This window comes from Peromyscus californicus, unplaced genomic scaffold, assembly GCF_007827085.1.
Source record: "Peromyscus californicus insignis strain IS unplaced genomic scaffold, ASM782708v3 Scaffold_11__1_contigs__length_118956290, whole genome shotgun sequence".
Lineage (NCBI taxonomy): Eukaryota > Metazoa > Chordata > Mammalia > Rodentia > Cricetidae > Peromyscus > Peromyscus californicus.
In genome coordinates, this window is record NW_026294402.1 from 95,260,531 (window position 1) to 95,282,434 (window position 21,904).

Here is a 21,904-nt window from a genome sequence, read left to right on the forward strand (position 1 = left end):
ATATATAGTCTACATATCAGCAAGAATGTGTGTTATTTCGCTTTCTGAATCTGCTATCTTCCTTAATAATTTTCAGGTCTATCCATTTTCTTGCAGATTTTCTGATTTCTCTTTATTGTGTATATGTACTAAACTTTCATAATCTATTAGTTAATAGACATCTAGACTGATTCTATTTCCTTGTAGTTTTGAATAGAGTAGCAAGAAACATGGTTGTATAAGTATCTCAGTAATAAGATAGTCTTTTTGATAAATATCTGAGAAAGGACTAGCAGATTCATAATGTTCTTTTTTTCACTTTTTGAGACCTCCATACTGATTTCCATAATGTGTGTAACAGAGTACATTTCTATGAAGTGTGGATAAGGTCCCCTATCCCCACATTCTTAACATTTATCATTTCCTTTCTTGGTGATAGCCATTTTGACTGTGATGAGGCTAGACTGTTTCCCTGATTGCTAATAGTGAATACTTTAAAAAATATATTTATTTGTCATTTGTATTTCTTCTTTCAAGAGCAGTCTGTTTAGTTCATTGGCTTATTTATTGATGGATAATTGTGAAGTTTCAGTTTCAATTTTTACAGTTCTTTTTTGGGGTGGGGGCGTGTTGAGACAAGGTTTCTCTGTGTAACAGTCCTACCTGTCCTGGATCTCACTTTGTACACCAGGCTGGCCTCAAACTCACTGAGATCCGTCTGCATCTGCCTCCCAAGTGCTGGGATTAAAGGTGTGCACCACCACTGCCCGGCTTATTCTAGTTACTTACCCCTATCTAAAGTACAGCTGCCAAATATTTTCTTGCATTCTGTAAGCTGTTTTCCTTTACTATGAGGGAGCTTTTTAATTTCAGGTAATCATATTTGTCAATTCTTTAGACTGTTTGCTGTGTTACTCAGAAAATTCTTGTCTATGTCTATATCTTGAAGTGTTCCCCCCTCAGTAATTTCAGTGTTTCAGATTTTAAAATCTCTAATCCATTTTAATTAAAGAGATGAAGATCTAATTTCATACTTATGCAAGTGGATATCCTCTTTTGCCAACACCATTTGTTGAATACACTGTGTGTTTTTGTTTTGTTTTATTTGACAACTTTGTAAAATACGCCCGTGTGTGTTTGTTTCTGAGGCCTTTGGTCTGCACAGGTGTTTTTTGTCCCAATACCTTGCTGTTTTTTCACTATTACTATGTAGTATAATTTGAAGTCAGGTATTGTGATGTCTCCAATATGGTCCTTCCTGCTTAGGATTACATTTTGTATAACATTAATTCTACCAATCAGAGGCATCTAAGGCAGTGGTTCTTAGCCTGTGGGTTGCAGCAGGATCACATAAGACCATCGGAAAACAGCAGATATTTATTACTATCCATAACGATGGCAAAAATCACAGTTATGAAGTAACAATGAAAATAATTTTATGGTTGGGGGTCACCGCAACACGAGGAACTGTATGAAAGGGTTGCACTGTTAGGAAGGTTGAGAACCACTGATGTTAGGTCTTTTTATCATCTAGTATCTTCAGTTTATTTCTTTGGTGTCTTACATTTTTCTTTGTTGAGCTCCTTGACTTCATTGTTTTGGTTTGATTCCTAAGTGCTTTGGTTTGCTTTTTTTCATGGTGGAGTGGGCTTATATGCCATGACACAGTGTGGAACTATAAAGACAACTCTTTTGACTTGGTTTTCTTCCCTTCACCTTTACATGGGTCCCAAGGATTAAACTCAGGTTGCTAAGCTTATTAAACAATGCTTTTATTGACTGAACCTTCTCATCCTCTGATCCCTTTTGAGTTTATTGTGAATGAGGTCCACCCCCAACTTCTTTTCAGCAAATTACTTATTGGTATATCAATAAGTATTGGATTTTATGTTGATTTTTGTATCCTGCAATTTTACTGAATTTATCAATCTGTTTTCTGGTGACATCTATAGTGTGTTAAGCATATCATATTATCAGCAAATAGGCATATTTGACTTTTTTCCTTACAGCATTTTTTTCTTTTATATCTTCTCTTGTCTTGCTTTTCCAACTAAACCTTAAGCGCAGACTGAGTGAAGAGAGGAAGCACCCTTTCTTTTCCGTGATTTTGGGAAAATGCTCTTTCCCCATCTAATATATTATTGACAATAGCTTTGTCGTATATAGCTTTTCTTATTTTGAGGTATGCGCTTTCTAATTTCTTGAGGACTTTTGTCATGAAAAAATATTCAACTTTGGCAGATGCTTTTTCTACTTCTATGGAGATGATCTTGTGATTTCTTTTATGTCTTAATTCTGTCATGTGGTGTATTGGTCATTGATATGCATATGTTAAAACCAGCCTTGTATCACTGGGTTGAAACCAATTGTTTATGGTGTAGGATCTAAATGTGTTTTTTAATTTGATTTGAACGTATTTTCATTTTTGTTGTTTTTGCTGTATGTTTATCTAGTTTTAGTGTCAAGATAATCCTAGCTTGATAGAATGAATATAGTAAATATTCCGTCCCTTTTTGTTTCATGGAGCATACTGAGAATGCTTAGCATTAGATCTTTAAAAGTTTCATAGAATTCAACACTGAATACATCACTCTTAGGCTTTTGTTTTTGGGGAATCTTTCTGTTGCTGCTTCAGCCTTGCTGCTTATAATGTGTGACTGTAATTTGGGTTGGTCATATGAATTTAGATTTTTATCCTTGTTTTTTTCTAGCTTTCCAGCTTTTTGAAATAAGTTTTCAAAGTGAATACTGAAGATCTTCTATATTACATTGGAATCTGTTCAAACATCTCCCTTTCAACCTCTAATTTTATTGACTAGGTCTTCTCTTTCTTTTGGTTCCTTTAGCAAGAGTTTTTAATCAGTCTTGTTAATCTTTTTTTAAAAAAACAGCTCTGATTAATTCTATTTATCATTTTAGACTACTATTTCATTAATTTTTTTCCCTAGTGATTTCTGTGTACTAGTTTGTGTTTGGCTTCTTCTATTTCTAAAGCCTTGGAGATGTATTGAGGTGTATTTTTGGGGGGGGGTATTTATTCTGGCTCTCTGACTTTTTAAGTGTGAGCTATAAACTTTATTCTTAGGACTATTTAGGGTGTATCCCAGAGAAGGATCTGATAGGTCATGCTATGATTTTTACTTAATTCTAGTGATTTTCTAATTTCCTCTCTTGTTTCTTCAGTGATCTACTGTTCATTCAAACATCTTTCATCCAGTCTTCAAGTATATGTGCCATTTTTTGAAGTTTCTCCTGCTGTTAATGTCTATTTTTTTGTGCTATGATCTGATTATATTTTAAAATTATTTCAATTTTGTGTATTGATTAAATCTTTCCTTTTGGCTTACAGTTTTCTAAACGGCTCTGTGTACCATAAAGAATCTTATCCCTCTACCTGTTGTACTGAATATTGTAGATATGTAGATGTATATCTGTTGGTTTTAATTTCCCCCTTTTCCTAATGATTTTGTATATGTTATTTTATATGAATTTTCCTGTCAGAATGTCTTTGCTTGGATTTATGTTCAGGGCAGAGGAGGCAGGAAGTCAATTACTATTAAAAAAAAAAAATACAGTGGTTTGACAGCATTCCCTGAGTTAGCTGCAAGAGATACTTACTCACTTCAAGACTTGTGTCCCATGAGGTTCAGGATGGTTGTATCCAGTGTTAGGTTCACTGGGGTCCTTGGAAAGAAGAAACAGGTACTCTAGGATGAATTTAGCCTTCTGAGGCTACAGGGGAGTCAGCCTCTGATGTACTGATTCCCTGTAGCTCTGCAAAGGGCTTTTTTATTGTTATACAATTCACATCTTTAGCAAGTCAATTTCCGTATACCCAAACCTTTATCTAAACTCCCCAAAGAGACAATGCCAATGTGAATTCCAAAGTCAGGAGACATCTCAGTTTGCTGAGTCCTCTTGTAACCAGGTTTTGCATAGGCTTTGAACCACTAGGAAACTCTCAGATAAGATTTACATACTTTAAACAGAAGGTACCAGACACAAAAGGTAGCAGGAACAAAAGGCAGCTCAAAGCTAGGTGCTAACACTCTGGAATCAAACCAGCTGCAGCTGCAGAATGCTGCAGGATCTCCCGTAACAAGGGGTTCCATGCAGTACTAGGATTGGAGGAAATTAATAAGGGTGTTTTTTTGTTTTGGGGGGATTTTTTGTTTGTTTTTTGCTAAGGGGATCAATTTTAAGAAGTGAAGTGGGGAAGAAAAAGAAAGGGCAAAAACTAACAGTGAGAAGGAAGGCACATGAATTAAAGATAGGCAAAGCAGTATAGAAAATATTCTATATTAGGATTAGAGAAAGGAAGGAGGAAACCAAAAGCTTTATCACCAAGATTCAAATTACACATCTGAATACTTTTTAACCAAAAAAGGAAGATTCAAAATAATTTATACACACACACACACACACACACACACACACACACACACACACACACACACACACACACACACGGGCTGGAGAGATGGCTCAGCAAGTAAAGATGCTTGCTGCCAAGCCTGATGACCTGAGATTTCCCTAGAACCTACATGGTCGAAGAAGAGAACTCCCCAAAATTACACATTGACCTCTGTGTATATGCAGTCAAACACATAAAATAAATAATGTAATTTTAATGATTAAAATAACAATAATCAAGAAAAAGAAATAGAAAATATGCCCTGGATTAATGTGCTTTTTATTTTATTATTGGTATTATATCAGGCTCTGTAGGTAGGAAATTATGAATGGGCTGTTAGTATCAGTAATTCAAACAAGTTAAATATGCCTATCCAGAGAGGATTTCTGTGGCGAAAGTCACTTCCTTCCAGATTTCCCCAATCTAATCTTCCTAGACTGTCCCTATCATTGGTCCTTTGAAGATAATTTGCTGTGTATATGGCTTTCTGTGCCTGAGGCTCTGAAGGAGTATGAAGGGCTAGCTAGTTCCTCAAACTTTCCACAGTGAGGGGTGCCTTGTCCTCACTAGGAGGGCTGTGGAGGTACTGAGTCTGTCTCAATATGAGACTCGCTCACCTACTTGTGCTGCTGCCAGTCTGTGCTGATTAGGGACTAGTTAGGGACTCCAGGTACTACCACGATGCTACAGCATATTCAGGGTTCTGCTGTGTTCTTCCTGTAGTCCATATCTCTTGCTCTTTAGAGATGGTTGAGCCTTACAGATGTCTACATTTTAGACCCCTTTACCTTTTCGTGTTGCTGTGTCCAGAACTTGATGTTCTCCACTCTCCTTTTTGGTCACACCAAATTTAAACTTCCATCCGAATTTTCAGCAGGATATCTCTCTCTCTCTCTCTCTCTCTCTCTCTCTCTCTCTCTCTCTCTCTCTCTCTCTCTCTCTCTCTCTCTCTCTCTCCTCCTTCCCTCTCCCTCCCCCCCTGCCTCCCCCCCCTTGGCTGTGTAGTACATTTCCAGTCAGTGCTCAGAGCTTTGTGTAGCTGGGTCCATACCTACTCTTACTTCTGTTTTTGATAGCTCATTCTTATATTTCTGTATCGGCGACTTTTTATCTTGACTTTCTTCTGTATAGTCTCACACACGTGACTTCTAACCACCATCTTGCCACCATTTACCTGTTTTTTTTTTTAATAAACTCATATGAAATAGATGAATAAATCTGCTTCATGGCATATGGACCCAACAGGAGTTCTTCTTTATAGCTTTGAAGGAACTTTCTTGCTTAAAATGAGAATTTCTCTGTATAAAGAGTTTTTGAAATATGTTAATTTTGTAACTGAAGGTTACAACATACTTGACATGTATGTTTTAGTTTAGGAAATGCCAGTTAATGAAAAACATTTTCAGCTACACCTTTAATCACATCACTGGGGACGAAGAGGTGGATCTCTGTAAGTTCTAGGTCAGCCTAGTCTATATAGTGAGTTTCAGGCTAATCAGTACTACATAGTAAGCTTCTGTCTCAAAGAAACAAACAAAAAACCCATACCCCACTTGTATAATATGGTTTCAATATGGTTTCAAGAGTAAAAATTCCCAAGCCAGGCATGATGGCACATGCTTTAACCCCAGCACTTAGGAAGAGGCAAGCCAAATGAATCTCTATGATAGTTTGAGGCCAGCCAAGGCTACATAGTAAGACCCTGTTTAAAAAAAGAAAAGAAAATAGTGGAGACTTCCTGCTTTATCTTTCACGGTATTGCATATATGCCTTAGACTACCTTAAGCTTTTCTTGGCTCATTTATATTCAAGGTTGATTTGTTTATAACTTCTTTCAGGATCGCATTGTATCAATGACTCTTGACAAAGAATATGATGTTGCTGTGGAAGCAATTCGATTGGTTACTCTGATACTTCAGTAAGTATAGTATCTGTTAACAGTTTAATCCTTTGGTAGTTAATACTTTTTTTTTGGATTAGTACATCAAATAAGTACTTCATATGAAGGATCCACTTTTATTTTTTAAGGTTCTGTTTATAACCAAATGTATTTTAGGTGGTGTTTTTTATTTTGAAACATGGTCTCACACTGCAGCCTAGGTTTGGAACTTACTATGTAATGTAGACTAGCCTCAAGTTGGAAAAATTCTTCTGCCTTGACTTGCTGAGTTCTAGGATTATGGATATGAATAGATTTTCATTTGAACTGATGTTTGTTTCCTCCAGGTAAAAGTTACTTTGTGTAGTTTAGGAAAGTTAGCTATGAAATGTCATACTTTGCTATTTAAAACAAAAGCTCAAAGCTTCAAAATGAAAAGGTTTTCAAATAGATATTTTATGGACATAGAAGTGAAAGAAATTGAACAAGACTATTTCATCAATTTTTAAAGTTTTAAAGAGATAAATGATTTTATAGCTTTATAAGTGTTTACTGAGCTAGAAAAATTCTGTTAGATAATGTGAGTGCTAGTAAAATTGTTTTTTAAAAAATTCCCTTCTCACCGGGCAGTGGTGACGCACGCCTTTAATCCCAGCACTTGAGAGGCAGAGGCAGGCGGATCTCTGTGAGTTCGAGGCCAGCCTGGTCTACAAAGTGAATTCCAGGAAAGGCGCAAAACTACACAGAGAAACCCTGTCTTGGGGGGAAAAAAATTCCCTTCTCACTGCTTTGATAATACATCTGTCCTGATTTGGGTATCTGCTGCTCAAATGTCAGAATTAGCTTGGTTTCCTTTTTCTGTGTCTTAATACCATGCTTTTTATCATTGTAGCTTTCTAATATATCATGTGTTATACATGAGACCTCCTGTCTTACTAGATGATTCTCTCCTCTAGCTTTTAAATCTTACTTGGCTAATTCTCATAATTTTTTCTATTATGGGAATTTTTAAAACATACATGTCAAATGCCTTTGATGTGATTTTGAATGTAAGAACTGTACAGTGGCCGGGTGGTGGTTGCTTTATTAATACTATTCTTCATAGCAGATATTTTTGTTTTGTTATTGAAGTAATTTAAAATTTTATTTCTGTGTTATATTTTTATAAATTGGTTATTGGATGTGTTTGTTTTATTTTTACTTGTACTGGGAACATAGCCCAGGGCCTGGTGTTCCCTATACAAGTACTAGGTGTCTAAGCTACATGCTCAATCTAAGTATATTTTGGTTTATGTTGAAAATTTTTTTTATTCTGAGTGCTGTAGGATTCTTTAAATTTATTAATTAGCCTGAATTAATATATCGCTAATTTAAACCACTTTTACTTGAATAAATTGTATTTGAACATATCATGCATTGTTTTACTTAAATATGACATTACAGTAGATTGCTTTATATGTATGTTCATGAATAAATTGACACAATTTTAACCAAAGTAATTTTTAATTAATAGTTAGAAACAAAAATATATGTAGGACTGGTAGCATAACTCCCTGGTAGAGTGCTTTACTAGCATGTGCATAGCCCTGGGTTTCACCTCTATTCACTACAAAAGGATAATCTAAAAAATTTCCATATTAAAGAATAAAATGATTTTTGATATGTGTACCAATGTTTAAAACAGGTTAAATATATCTTTAATCACTATCATTTCTTATAAATACTTTCAAAGTCAAGTCTTTCATCCCTTTGTCTTGGCTGAAATGTATTGTTATTGCCATTTAAACTCACTCTGTACCCTGTACAGTTCAGAACTTAGTGTTCTTATATAACTTAGTGCCTACTGTCAACTTTTCTTCTATTCTTTGTACCCATAAGAGCAATGTATTAGTCTCCAGTAATAGATGTTGACTTGCCTTCTTTCATATATTGTTGCTTGATATGCTTCATATACTATGCTATGCTATATGCTATGCTACACATATGGTATGCTTCGATACATATATACTAATGTTTGTGATTTTTTTACCCTAATATACCATTCTTCCTAATCATTTCTGAAAATTTCTTTCCTTTAAAAACATATTTTAATATACTAAGCTAAATTACTTCTTTCAAGAGTGTTTTCAAACCTTCCAAGACCTTGTTTGGCTGGAGGGAAAGTCTTCTCTTTGCCATAAACTTAGAAAATAGGTTGTCTAATTTCAAAAATCTCTATAGAATTATTTCCCTGAATTTTAACTGGACTAGAAAGAACAGAAAATATCTGATGTTTTACAGATATAATTGTGGCCCTCTATCTGTGTCTTGCCTAGAGCATTGGTTATGTCTATTTTTTTATACATTCTTCAGAGATCTCTGACTGCTCTAGAAATTTGTGATTACAAATATCTCATAGAGGGCAATGAATCCTTTGTCTCTTCTACATTGTCACCCAGATCCTGACTTTCAAATTTTCTATGTTTAATCTACTTTACCCTATAGACAATTTTATTGGGCAATGTCTTTTAAAACTATCCAAGCAGGCTCAATTTTAATATCCCATATATGGCCTATAGGAAACCAAGAGCTTACGGGTGGAGGAAGAATGAATTCCTCAGTGCCCTCCAGCCCTTATGTTTTTCTCTGCTTCTGTGGACTCCTTCAGTCAGTCTTTTTCTTTCCGAACTCTTTATGGCCTTGCTGTGTACCAGTTCATAAACATAACCTAAGGATATATTTTATAAAGTTTTCATAGTTTTCTGAGACTTGATATGTATTACTGGCCTCATAAATGCTTCGTGATGGGGCTAGAGAGAGGACTCAGCAGTTAAGAGCTATTCTAGAAGACCCAGTTTCAATTCCCAGCACCCACATGATAGCCTGCACTGTCTGTAACTCTAGTTCCAGGAGATCTGACACCCTTTTTGAGCCTCCACATTCACCAGGCTCACATATGGTACACAGACATATTCAGACAAAGCACCCATACCCATAAAAAATAAATAAATAAATAAAATCTGTAAAGGTTTTATTATTCTCTTAACACTGTTTCATATTTTTTTTAAAAAAGTCATGTGTACTGATGCGATATCACAATGTCCTAATTTTATCTAGCTTAGATTTTTACTTGATAATGAGCTAAGAATCAAAGCTTAGCTTACCAGTCTCTTATAGAATGTGCATGAAATGACCTGGCTTTACTTCTCCTGACACGTAGGATTAGTGGTAAACCTTCCTAAATGACAGGTAAAATCACATTTTATATCCCATTGTCAACTCCTTTAAATATTTTTGTGCCACCTGTCAGTTCTGCTACTTTTTTCCTGTTTTTCCAACAAAGTCTTAAACAACCTGACTCAGTCTGGCCTTAAACTCTCTCTTTTCCTTTCTCAACCTCTGGAGTGGTGGGATTACAAGCATAATTCTACATTTGTAGAATGTTTTTTTATGAGTTTGTATTTCTGAGATGTAACTTTAAATTGTTTTTTTTTCCTCCCTATGTGTTTACTTTTCCTGAGGCTATTTTCCCATTAGGCTGATAATACATAATTTGTTTCAGGAGCCTGAGCCTGTTGCCTCTCCTTAAAATTCAGGGGATACAAGTTGGGCATTTATAGAGACATTTGTCCTAACCTAGCAACTCTTCCTTAGCAGTCCTGAAGCCTGTTTGCCTGAGTTAGATTCTTTGGCCCTGAGGATATGAAATGGATAGCTGTATTAAGTTAGTTCTCCTAGACCTAGCGTTCCCTTCTAGTGTCTGTAGATAATAAGACTGTTCCATGGTTATACTATACTATCTGCCTCACCATAAGGGAACAAGCATTGGTAGAATGGCAGGGAGAATATATTTAAACACTTTTAGTTTGTCTGCCAATTTGACATTTATGGTTTTCAGCCAAAACTACAGTTTCTCCTTGGAATTGATTTAACCACAGTCCTTTGCTGCCAAGAGCATTCTGATTTTTATTTACTAGATTTCTGAAGATCTTGGGTGTAGCTGGAGTTTTCCTGCCTGGCCCACAGTCAGGATAAATCTCTCTCACCTGCCAGTCCCACAGCCGCTCAGACCCGACCAAGTAAACACAGAGACTTATACTGGTTACAAACTGTATGGCCGTGGCAGGCTTCTTGCTAACTGTTCTTACAGCTTAAATTAATCCATTTTTATAAATCTATACCTTGCCACATGGCTCGTGGCTTACCGGCATCTTCACATGCTGTTTCTCATCGTGGTGGCTGGCAGTGTCTCCCTGACTCAGCCTTCCACTTCCCAGCTTTATTCTCCTCCTTGTCCCGCCTACACTTCCTGCCTAGCCAATGGCCAATCAGTGTTTTATTTATTGACTAATCAGCAACACATTTGCCATACAGAACATCCCACAGCACTTGGGTCCTAGGTCATCTATCTACATTTGAGAATCTATGAAATAAACCTGTTACTCTGTAGTTACCAGGGTCCTGTGCAGCCCAGTAATTATGTATTCAAATTAACTTAAGCTATAATCATATTCATCATTTAAAAATATATTAATCATCAGAAAATGAATGTTTCATTTTTGGGATAAACTGCTTCAAACACATTTTGACCATTTAAGAAACACAGAATTATGAGTAAATAAAAAATGAGTTAATGACAGGAAAATTGTGTTAGTAAAGGAATGACTGGGACTGGCAAGATGGCTCGTTCAGTTCATAAAGAGGTTTGCCACCAAGTCTGATGACCTAAATTGAATCCCAGGGCCCCACATGGTAGAATAAAAAAGCGGTCTCTCATAAGTTGCCCTTTGACCAAAGGACTGGTATACACACAAATAAATAAACCAACAAATGTAATATTTAAAAGAATGGCTGTATTTAGTGGGAAGACTAACACTGTAAAGAGGTGATAAATACAATTTCGTTGATACAGTTCTAGGAAGAAAAGTTACCTAGCGTGATTAGTTGTATGAAACAAGGACAAATATATTCCTTAAGCATGTTTTAAAAAGAAATGAAAGCTTTGTGCATATTTAAAGAGCATACTTAGTTGGTCTGATACGTACTCTGAGATACTGACTGTCATTATCTATGGATACTTCACATGGAAACATTTTGAAATTTTTCTTTTATCTGAATTTTATATAGTGAATACATTTATAATTAGTGGGAAATAATACTTTTACAGTAATAGAAAACTAAAATCTGTGTTTTCAGCTTTTATAATCACTTTACAGAAATTAAATGAGGGGTCACGTAAATCAAAAGTTCCTGTGGTTCTGATGCTACTTTACATTTTCAGTGGAAGTGAAGAAGCTCTTTCCAATGAAGACTGTGAAAATGTTTACCATTTGGTGTATTCAGCACATCGCCCTGTTGCTGTGGCAGCTGGAGAGTTCCTTCACAAAAAGTGAGTCAGTTATCTTGCAAACAAGGCTCCACTTTTGTGTACTGAAAAAAGAGAGAGTTCAGTTGTTAAAAGCACTTACTAATAATCTTCAATAGTGGAAGAGACTGAACAAAGGACTTAAAATGTCCTCTTCACTGTGCTTGAACGCTCTCATAGCTTTGTAGCCTGTTTCCTATATCATGGCTCACATCTGGGAGAGTGGTGAGCCTTGTGTCATATTCCTCTTCAGTGAAATCTGAAATAAGGTTCTTAGCCAGGTATGGGAATAGACTTTTAAAGTTTTTGAAGTCTTGTTTCTTTTCAAAATCTCAGCTTATGCCTTTGCTACGTGTATTATATAATCATGAAGTTGTACCCCCTTGCAAGTGTCTTCCACCTTTTCATGGCTTCTTTTCCATTGTTTCCTTGAGAATCATTATCGTGATGTATTATGTAGTGATTCTGAGAGCTATGTATATATTAAAGTTGATATTATTAAGTTACTTTTAATTTTTGGCTGACTATAGCACTTAACTAGATTGAAATGCTGTGAAATTCACTTTCTGATTGTGAACTATTATATATATTGTGTAATTTATTAGTGAATTAATTCTCACAATTAACATTCTTGTTTGTGTATATATCTTTTGCTTTGTTTTCATTTTGGGGTTTTTTTGCTCAGACTTAACTTAGTGAATTCGGTTGTGGGCAAAGGAGAACCTAAAGGTCCATTACATGTACTAATTTATGATTCTACAGAAGCATAGTAAAACATGAACTGTGCATCAGTTCTATATGGATGATAAGCTATGATAATAAGCAGGCTTGGCATCCTACAGTATCTAATTTGGTGTTACAACAGTGTTCTAGTCTATTACTACTCATAATGAGAAAAGTTTTCTGTTTAAAATCTTTCTTAAATAGTAGCTAGCTGCTAGTACATTGTTGATAATGAAAGTGAAGAGGAAGAATTAAAGGTTTTCGTTGACCTCATGACCACTCACACATGCCAGGCAAGCATTTTACTACTAAGCTACACCCCAGCCTTCTTAGGCACAGATTTTAAAATAGCAATAGCTTTGCCAGTTACTCTGACACCTTTGGCTAATAGAATAAGGGAATTTCCATTATTCTTCTTGGGATATTGTATGCCACAAACGTCAAGAGTATATCGGAATCTGCCCTTCCTTCCTCAGAATATTACAGTGTATTTGGTCTCTGTTGTCCACTTAACTTTTCAAACTGTTTTATGATTTTAGAAGAAATTTATTGCTTCTATAGCTTCGCTAAGAACATCAAGGACTTGGTTTAATATATATATATATATATATATATATATATATATATATATATATATCACCTATGTTTTATATATATATAAATCATATAATCTATATATAGTTTGTATATAATCTATCATATATATGATAGAGATCATAAGCTACAGACATTTATTTTATTATATGACTGAGTTTAAAATATTTGCTAGAAATTTTAATTAGAATATTTTACATGACAGTTCAGAATAGGTAGCCTCTACTCTGTCTTATTTCTTTGTGAAAATCAGCCTAATTCTTACGCAAATTATGAAAGCTTTTTCTATTAATGCTTTCAAACTCCTCTCAGAAAAATTCAAAGCTTGGTGGTGGTGGCGTATGCCTTTAATCCCAGCACTCAGGAGGCAGAGGCAGGCGATCTCTGTGAGTTAAAGGCTAGTGTGGTACACAGAGCGAGTTCCAGGACAGCCAGTGTGGTTAAACAGAGAAATCCTGTCTCAAAAAAAAAAAAGATAAAAATAAAAATTCACATTTTAGTAACTTCATCTTTAATAACTAATTTTAGCATTTTTCTACCATTTATATAATAAATATTAAAATACTAATAAGCAAGCTGTAGTATAGCCATAGAATTTTCATTATTAAGTTTTGGTGTGCACATAGTCCCAACGATTCAGGAGGTTGAGATGAGAAGAGTATTGTGCCGGGTGGTGGTGGCGCACGCCTTTAACCCCAGCACTCGGGAGGCAGAGGCAGGCAGATCTCTGTGAGTTCAAGGCCAGCGTGGGCTACAGAGTGAGTTCCAGAACAGGCTCCAAAGCTACACAGAGAAACCCTGTCTCGAAAAACCAAAAAAAAGAAGAGGATTGCTTGAATCCAGGAGTTGAAGGCTGCCATAGGCCACATAGCAAAAAGCAATTTAAAAAAAAAAAGGGGGTGCATAGTGCATACATGCACAGTCTTATATCTTATAGTATATAAATACTATGTAATCAACAAGAATCATCAAAAGTCGTAAGATGTGTCTAAAATGAATATTTAATCGCACCAAAAATTCTACATTTTTTAATTTTTGAGAATAAAATATAATATTATAATCTTCCCTTTCCTCCCTCCAGACCCATCCATGTACCTCTTCTTGCTTTCTTTCAAATTAATGGCTTTTTTTATATGTGTATATTTAGAAATACACACACATACACACACACACACACACACACACACACACACACATATATATATATATATATACACATATACATATATATGTATGTATTATATAACCAGCTCAATCTGAATAGTGTTTTTCAAGTATGTTTTGGGGCTGACCATTAGATCTTGAATAACTAGTTGACATGCTCATCTCTGGGAAAGACTATTTCTACCACTCTCATCATTCCTTAGTTGCCTGTAGTACTTTGTGTAGGGTTGAGGCCTTGTGGCCTTTCCTCTGTCTGTTTTGGCTTGTCTGTTGTTGTTGTGCTTGTTCATGTCATGTTTAGGCCATCATGTTGGTAAGACATTATGAATATAGATTCTGAGATTAATAGGAGACACAGTCCCTGATCCTCTGACTCTCACAATCTTTACACCTTCTCTTTCACGATGTTTCCCTGAGCCCTTAGGTGGTAGCTGTACTCATTGGTATTGGACTCCACAATTCTGTATTTTGATAGGTTGTGGCTTGTTGTAATTGTCTCCATCTGTTACAAAGAGAGGTTTCCTTAATGGAGGGGTAGGACTACATTTATCTGTGAGTATAAGGACATACATTTAGAATGTATATAGTTAGAGATTATGCTAGTTTAGTAAAGTAAGTGGTAGTTATATGGTCTCCTCCTCGAATCATGACTTTATTAGTCCTAGATAGTTAGTTTAGTTTCTAATGCCAGGCATGGTTTCCCTCTCGTTGAGGTGGGTCTTAAGTCCAACTAGAAATCTGTTGGTTACCACCAAGGTTTAAATGCTATTACTGCACCCTTAGGGTTATATAACTTGTCATGCCAATTGTTGTGATTTACGAGCATCATATCTGGGTAAGATTGTTGGCTGCCCCCCTCCTCTGGAAATTGACATGATACCTTCTGGTACCTTCAAAGCTAGTCTTCAGAGAAGAGGCATTAAGATCAGTTCCAGTTCAGGGGTCTCTGTGCCGTGTCTGAAGTGCATAGTGTCTTCAACAATAGGAACTTACCTTCCGTCTCTTGGTGGCTACCAGGGGCAATACTAATAGCCTGTGTGTTTTAGCAATCTCTTGAACAACCTTGACTAAAAATAAAAACAAAAAGGGGACTTCTCAAACCTAATGTTGGGATTTTTGTTAGGTAGCCTTTGGCTTTTGGAGGGAGTGTTGTAAGGAATTTCATCTAAACTATGTACATGTATTTAGGCACATACCTAAGATATTTCAGGGTTTTGTTGTTATTTGTTAAGAGTTGATAGTATAATTCCTTCTGACTTTTTCAGACATCCTTACTGTTATTTTACCCTTCTTCCTCCTTTTTCTGTATTTATATTCCCCTCCTCTTCCTTACTAGAGCTCTCCCTTTTTTCCCATTTCCCTGACAGATCACTTACACCCTTTTATTCCCCTCTGTTACTCCCTCATACCCCTACCCCAGCACTGCCATCCTTTTTCTTTCCTGGTTTCTGTAGTTACTGCAGGATAGAATATCACATTTGAAGATTTGTAGCTAGGAGACTCCGATCGGAGAGAATCCATGATATTTATCTTTCTGGGTCTGAGTTACCTCACTCAATATAATCTTTTCAAGTTCTATACATTTACCTTCAGATATAATGATTTCGTTTTTCTTTATAGTTTAATAGTATTTCATAGTGTATATGTACCATGTTTTTGTTATCCATTTGTCAGTTGGAAGACATATAGGTGGTTTTGATTTCTTAGCTTTTGTGAGTAGAGCAACAGTGAACATAGCTGAGTAAATATATGTGGAGTATAGGGTAGAGTCCTTTTGGACATAGGCAAAGTTGTGGGGTAGCTGGGTCATAGGATAGATTTATTTTTAGCATTTTGAGGACTCTCCACACTGATATCCATAGTTTGTAGTCCCTCTAACAGTGAATGAGTATTTGCCTTTCTCCACATCCCCTACATCATTTATTGTCAGTTGTTCTGTTGATCTTTATCATTCTGACTAGGGTGAGATGGAATTTCAAAATTGTTTTGATTTGCATTTCCCTAATTGCTAGGGATGGTGAACATTTTTTTTTTTTTTTTTTTTGGATATTTCTTAGCCATTTTTTTTTCTTATTTTTGGAATTCTCTCTGCTTAGATCCCAGGCCAGTTTTTCAACTCGATCTTTTTTTTTTCTCTCTGTTTGTTGAGTTCTTTATTTGTTCTAGATATTAATCTTCTGCTAGATGTATAGCTGGCCAAAGATTCACTCCAATGCTGTGAGTTTCCTCTTCACTCAGTTGATTTTTCTTTATCTGTGCAGAAGGTTTTTAGTTTTACGGAGTCCTACTAGTCAGCTCTTGACCTAATGAAGCAAATGAAGCCCTATTCAGAAAGCCCTTTTCTGTAGGGTACTGTGTATGTTTTCTTCTAGCCATTTCAGAGTTTAAGGTTTCAAACTTAGGTCTTTGATCCATTTGGAATTAGTTTTTATGCACAGTGATAGATATAGTTTGTTTGATGTCATTTTCTGCATGTGGCCATCCAGTTTCCACAGCACCATTTGTTGAAGGTGTTTTCTTTTCCCCAGCTTATGTTTTTGTCATCTTTGTCAAATATTAAATAGCTGTAGTTATATATACTCCATGTTTGGGTCTTCAATTTTGTTCTGTTTTTGTAACAATACAATAGTGTTTTATTATTATGGCTCCATAATGTATCTTAAGATTTGGACTGGTCATCTCTCTTTGCTCAGAAATATTTTGGCTATCTGGGGTCTTCTGTGGTTCCATATGAATTTTAGAACAGTTTTTTTTCCTTCTATTTCTTGAAGAATGAGATGGAGATTTTGATTGGGATTGCTTGAATCTATAAATAGCTTTTGATAAAGTGGTTGTTTTTACAATATTAATTCTAATTATCCATGAGCATGGGATAGCTTTCCACTTTGTGGTATTTTTATCTCTTTCTTCAGAGGTTTAAAGTTTCATTGTAGTGGTCTTTTGCTTTGTTGGTTAGGTTTCTTCTGGGTATTTTATTTTCTTTGAGATTGTTGTGAATGGGAGTATATGCATGATCTCCTTCCCCGAGTGTTTCTTGTTGGTGTATAGAAAGAAAACTCTTGATCAATGCAAGTTGACTGTATCATGCCACATTGCTGAATTTATTGTTTCTAGAAGTTCTCTGGTAGAATTTTTGGGCTCTCTAATGTATAGTAGCATATCCTCTGCAAATAGGTAGTGTGACCTCTTTCCCTGTTTGTATCACTTTAATTCCCTTCTCTTGCCTTATTGCTCCAGCAATAAGTACTTTGAGCACAATTGAAAAAGAGTGAGAATAGTGGTAATCTCTATCCAGTTCCTGACCTCAGTGGGATTGCTTCAACCTTTTCTCCATTTAGGATGATATTGGGGGGGTGTGTGTAGTGGGGGACGTTGTTATGTTGAAGTATGTTCCCACTAGCACTACGTTTTCTAGGGCTTGACCATGAAGCATGATTGTTTTTGTCAGACTTTTTCTACATATATTGAGATGATCATGTGATTTTTGTCTTTAAGTCCATTTATGTGTTTTGTTTTACTTATTGATTTGCTTATGTTGGACCTTCACTGCATTTCAGGGATAAAGCCAGCTTGGTAATGGTAGATAATCTTTTTTTTTATGTTTGTCTGTATTTTATTTGCAGTTATTTTATTGAGCATTTTTGAGTCTATATTCATCAAGGATTCTGGCCTGTAGTTTTCTTTGTTGTTGTTGTTGTTGTGTCTTTACCTGGTTTTGGTATTAGAGTAGTACTGGCTTCATAGAAGGAATTTGGGAGCCAGCCTCCCTCCCTTCCTCCCTCCCTCCCTCCCTCCCTCCCTCCTTCTCTCCTTTTCTCTCTCCCTCCCTTCCTAGTTTAAGAAGGATTGGCTAAATTTTCGAAAGTCTGGTAGAATTCTGCAGTGAATCCATCTGGCCTTGGACTTTTGTTAGCTGGAAGAACTTTTATTACTATTTCAGTCTCCTCATTTGTATGAGTCTGTTTTGGTTGTGGACTTCTTGGTTTAATTTTGGTGGTTTGGCTGAATCTAGAAATTCATTTATTTCTTTTACATTTTCCACCTTAATAGAGTCTAGGTTTTTAAAATAGAACCATGTGATAATTGAATATCTTTGACGCCTGGTCTAATGTTTTCCTGTTTATTTCTAAGTCTGTTCATTTGGGTCCTCTCTTTATTTAGTTGGGCTAAGGGTCAGTTAATCTTACTTATCTTTTAAACAACCAGTTGTTAGATCCATTGATTCTTTGTGGGTTGTTTTTTTTTTTTTTGTTTTTTTTTTTTTTTGGTTTCTTTGTTTCTATTTCATTGATTTCTGCTCATTTTTGTTTTTATTTCTTTCTGGTGACTGGATTTGTATATGGTTTGCTCTTGTTTTTTTTCCAGAATTTTTAGTTGCATCATAAATCATTTATTTGGGGTTTTTTTGTTATTTTAATTTTTTATGTAGGTCATACATTTCCCTTGTAAGACTGCTTTCAATGTGTCCCAGGGGTTTTGTTGTATTGTTTTCATTTTCATTTAGTTTTTTTTAATTTCTTTCTTGATTTCTTATTTGACTCATTCATTATTTAGTAATGAGTTAATCTCCATGAATTTGTTTGTTTACTTGAGTTCTGTTTAATGTCAATTTTAAGTTTTATTGCATTGTAGTCATCTAGGATACAAGAAATGATTTCATTCTTTTTGATTTTTTTTTAAATCATTTGTATTCCATGGTATGGTATATTTTAGAGCTGGTGTATTTAGAGCAGCTTATGTGGGTTGTTGAGTAGAATGTATAATCTTTGGTGTTTGGGTGGAATATTCTGTAGATATTCACTAAGTTCATTTGGTGTATGAATCAATTAATTTTAATGTTTCTCTGTTTTGTTTTGTTTTTTTGTCCAGATGACCTACCTGTCTGTTGTAGAAAGTGGGGTGTTGAAATAATCTAATGTTAACTGATTGATTTTAATTTGTGCCTTTAAATCCAGTAGTACTTGTTTTATGAAATTGGGTATCTCAGAGTTTGGTGCATATATGTTTAAGATAGCAATGTTTTTGCTAACTGTTCCCTTGATTAGAATGAATAAAGTATCCCTTTTTATCTCTTCTGATTAGATTTAGTTTGAAGTCTTATTTTGTCAGATACTAGGATCCTGACACCTGCTTGCTTTCTGGTCCCATTTGATTGGAGTACTTTTTTTCCATTCTTTTACTCTAAGGAGAATCCTGTCTTTAAAGCTAAGATGTTTCTTATAGATCGGTGGATTTTTGTTTCTTGATTCTTTCAGTCTTTTGATGGGAGAGTTTAAACCATTTATATTTAAAGATACTGAAATGTGTGAGTAAATTTTGGTCATTGTGTTGTTGATTTTTGGTAGTGGTGTTTGTATTCTTAGTAGTACTTTGTTTTTAAATAATTATGACTTTGTATTTCTCTCCACAATCTTCCTGCTATACTCATTCCTCTCTTCAGCCCTTAGTATTGCTTCTTGTATTGTCTTTAGATTTGGTTTGTCAAATATAAATTGATTTAGGCTGCTTATATCTTGAAAAGTCTTTATCCTTCAATTATAGCAGACAATTTTGCTAGGTCTATTAGTTTAGGCTAGCTTTCTTAGCCTTTTAGTTCTTGGAATGCCTTGCTCCAGGCTCTCCTGGCTTTCTAAATTTCCATTGAGAAACCAGCTGTTATTCTGATGGATTTTTCTTTATATGTAACTTTCATTGTTTTTGTTTGTTTGCTTGTTTGTTTCTCTTGTAGCTTTCATTCTCTTTGTTACGGATCTGTCGTGTTTTACTGTGATAAGCTGTAGGGATTTTTCTCTTTTGGGATTATCTATTTGGTATTCTCTATGGTTCTTACATCTCTGTGGGTGTGTCTTTCCTTAGTTTGGAGCTATTTTCTTCTATGATCTTGTTGAGATTCTTCTCCCTCATCTATTCTTGTAATCAAAGATTTGATATTTTCATGGTGTCTCATATTTCCTATATATTCCTTTTCTGTGATTTTAATTTTTTCATAGTCCTTGATAAAATTATCTATATCCTACTTTTATTTTCAAATCCTGATATTCTATCTTCTGCTTAATTCATTCTACGTGTAAGACTTTCTTTGCATTTTCTAGTTGAGTTACAGGCGTTCTCTAATTCCACTTCAGTTTGTCTGTCTCCTTATTGAGTTCCATTCTGAAGTCTTGGATTGTTTTAGTCATTTCCCTTAGCCTGTTTGTGCTTTCTTGGTCTTCGATCAGTTGTTTGTTCTCAAGTTCTTTCTCCTAGATTTCATTGTGCTTTTTCTTTGTCTTTTTTTTTAACTCCTTGAATTATTTTTTTATGAAGTTTATGATGATTATTTTAAATTGTGGGTCCTGGAGTTCACCTCAGAAATTCTCATTGGCAAATATTTCTACAGGAATGGTAGGTTTTGGAGAGAACATACTGGTTTTATTTTCATATTGTTAGTGTTTTGGGAATAAGGTCTGTACATCTGAATTATTATTTAGTTCTTAATCTGATGTGGGCAGAACAGGATATGGACAGAACAGGTCGCAGCAGAAGAGACAATGTGAAGCAGGTTGAGCCTAGACATTAGAATGGCTTGGGTGGGATGAAGTTAGGTGGACAGAGGGGATTTGACTGGTGTATTAGGATGTGCTTCCTAGTCTATGCTTGGAGTGTAGAACTAGATCTGGCTGTGTCAAAATTTTGGATGTGGCATGGCAAGGCCTATGGGTTGGAGAACAGGTAGGGAGGATCCTGGCAGAAGCCTAGAGATGATTTGTAGTGCAAGCAAGAGAGGCCAAACTAGGCTGGGGCAGTGGATATGGGACCTGGGCTAGATCTGACTGGTTGTGAAGAAAGCATGGATGGGGAAGTCAGGAGACTAGCCCTATAGGAGGTCTCAAAATTCTACATTTTTAACATTATAAATTTCATCTATTTTTTCAGAACCTCATGTGAAATAAATGCAGTTATTCAGCTTAGTACATTTTAGTTACCAAGGGCTATTACCTTCGTCACAAATTTGAAAGCCATCCCAAAAAGAACATCTCTCAGTTACTTAGCTTTTCATTTGAAAAACTTATATATAAACTTGCATATGTTATTTGCTTGTCCATATTTCTTTATTTTTCTGTAAATTATCTGAGACAGTACATTTAGTCTATTTCAATCTACTAGAGCAGTGGTTCTCAACCTTCTTAATGCTGTGACCCTTTAATACACTTCCTCATGTTGTGGTGACCCCCAACCATAAAACTATTTTAGTTGCTACTTCATAAGTGTAATCTTGTTACTGTAATGAATTGTGATCTAAATATCTGATATTCAGGATATCTGATACAAGACCCCAGTGAAAGGATCATTTAATCCCCAAAAGGGCCGCAACCCATAGGTTGAGAACTGCTGCACTAGAATAAAAGTTCCTCCCAAGAACCAATTTCATGTTCATTGCTGCATCCTTTGGGCTTAGAGCAGTCCCTAAAAATAAGAGAGCTTTGTTTTATTAGAATAAATCTATATAGCAAATTTAAAACTTGAATTTCCTTCTTAGCCATATTTAGAAGTTTTGTTATTGAAAGTAAATCTTTATAGATATAGTACTAATAAAATTTTATTATAAACAGTTGGGCTTAAGAATACTGCTTCTAAGCCGGGCGGTGGTGGCACGCGCCTTTAATCCCAGCACTCGGGAGGCAGAGGCAGGCGGATCTCTGTGAGTTCGAGGCCAGCCTGGGCTACCAAGTGAGTTCCAGGAAAGGCGCAAAGCTGCACAGAGAAACCCTGTCTTGAAAAACCAAAAAAAAAAAAAAAAAAAAGAATACTGCTTCTAAATAATAGG

The 21,904-nt window shown here is 35.5% G+C and overlaps 1 protein-coding gene across 3 annotated transcripts in view; it reads left to right on the forward strand.

Annotated features, from left to right (window-relative positions):
- The window catches only part of Stag1 (stromal antigen 1), a 325,347-nt gene that overhangs the window by 213,316 nt on the left and 90,127 nt on the right, over positions 1 to 21,904 (forward strand). For all 3 annotated transcript variants that reach the window (XM_052718205.1, XM_052718197.1, XM_052718212.1), the window contains 2 exons: positions 6,232 to 6,311; positions 11,533 to 11,640. In XM_052718205.1, coding sequence (XP_052574165.1) covers positions 6,232 to 6,311; positions 11,533 to 11,640 — 188 coding nt within the window. The remainder of the gene's footprint in view (positions 1 to 6,231; positions 6,312 to 11,532; positions 11,641 to 21,904) is intronic.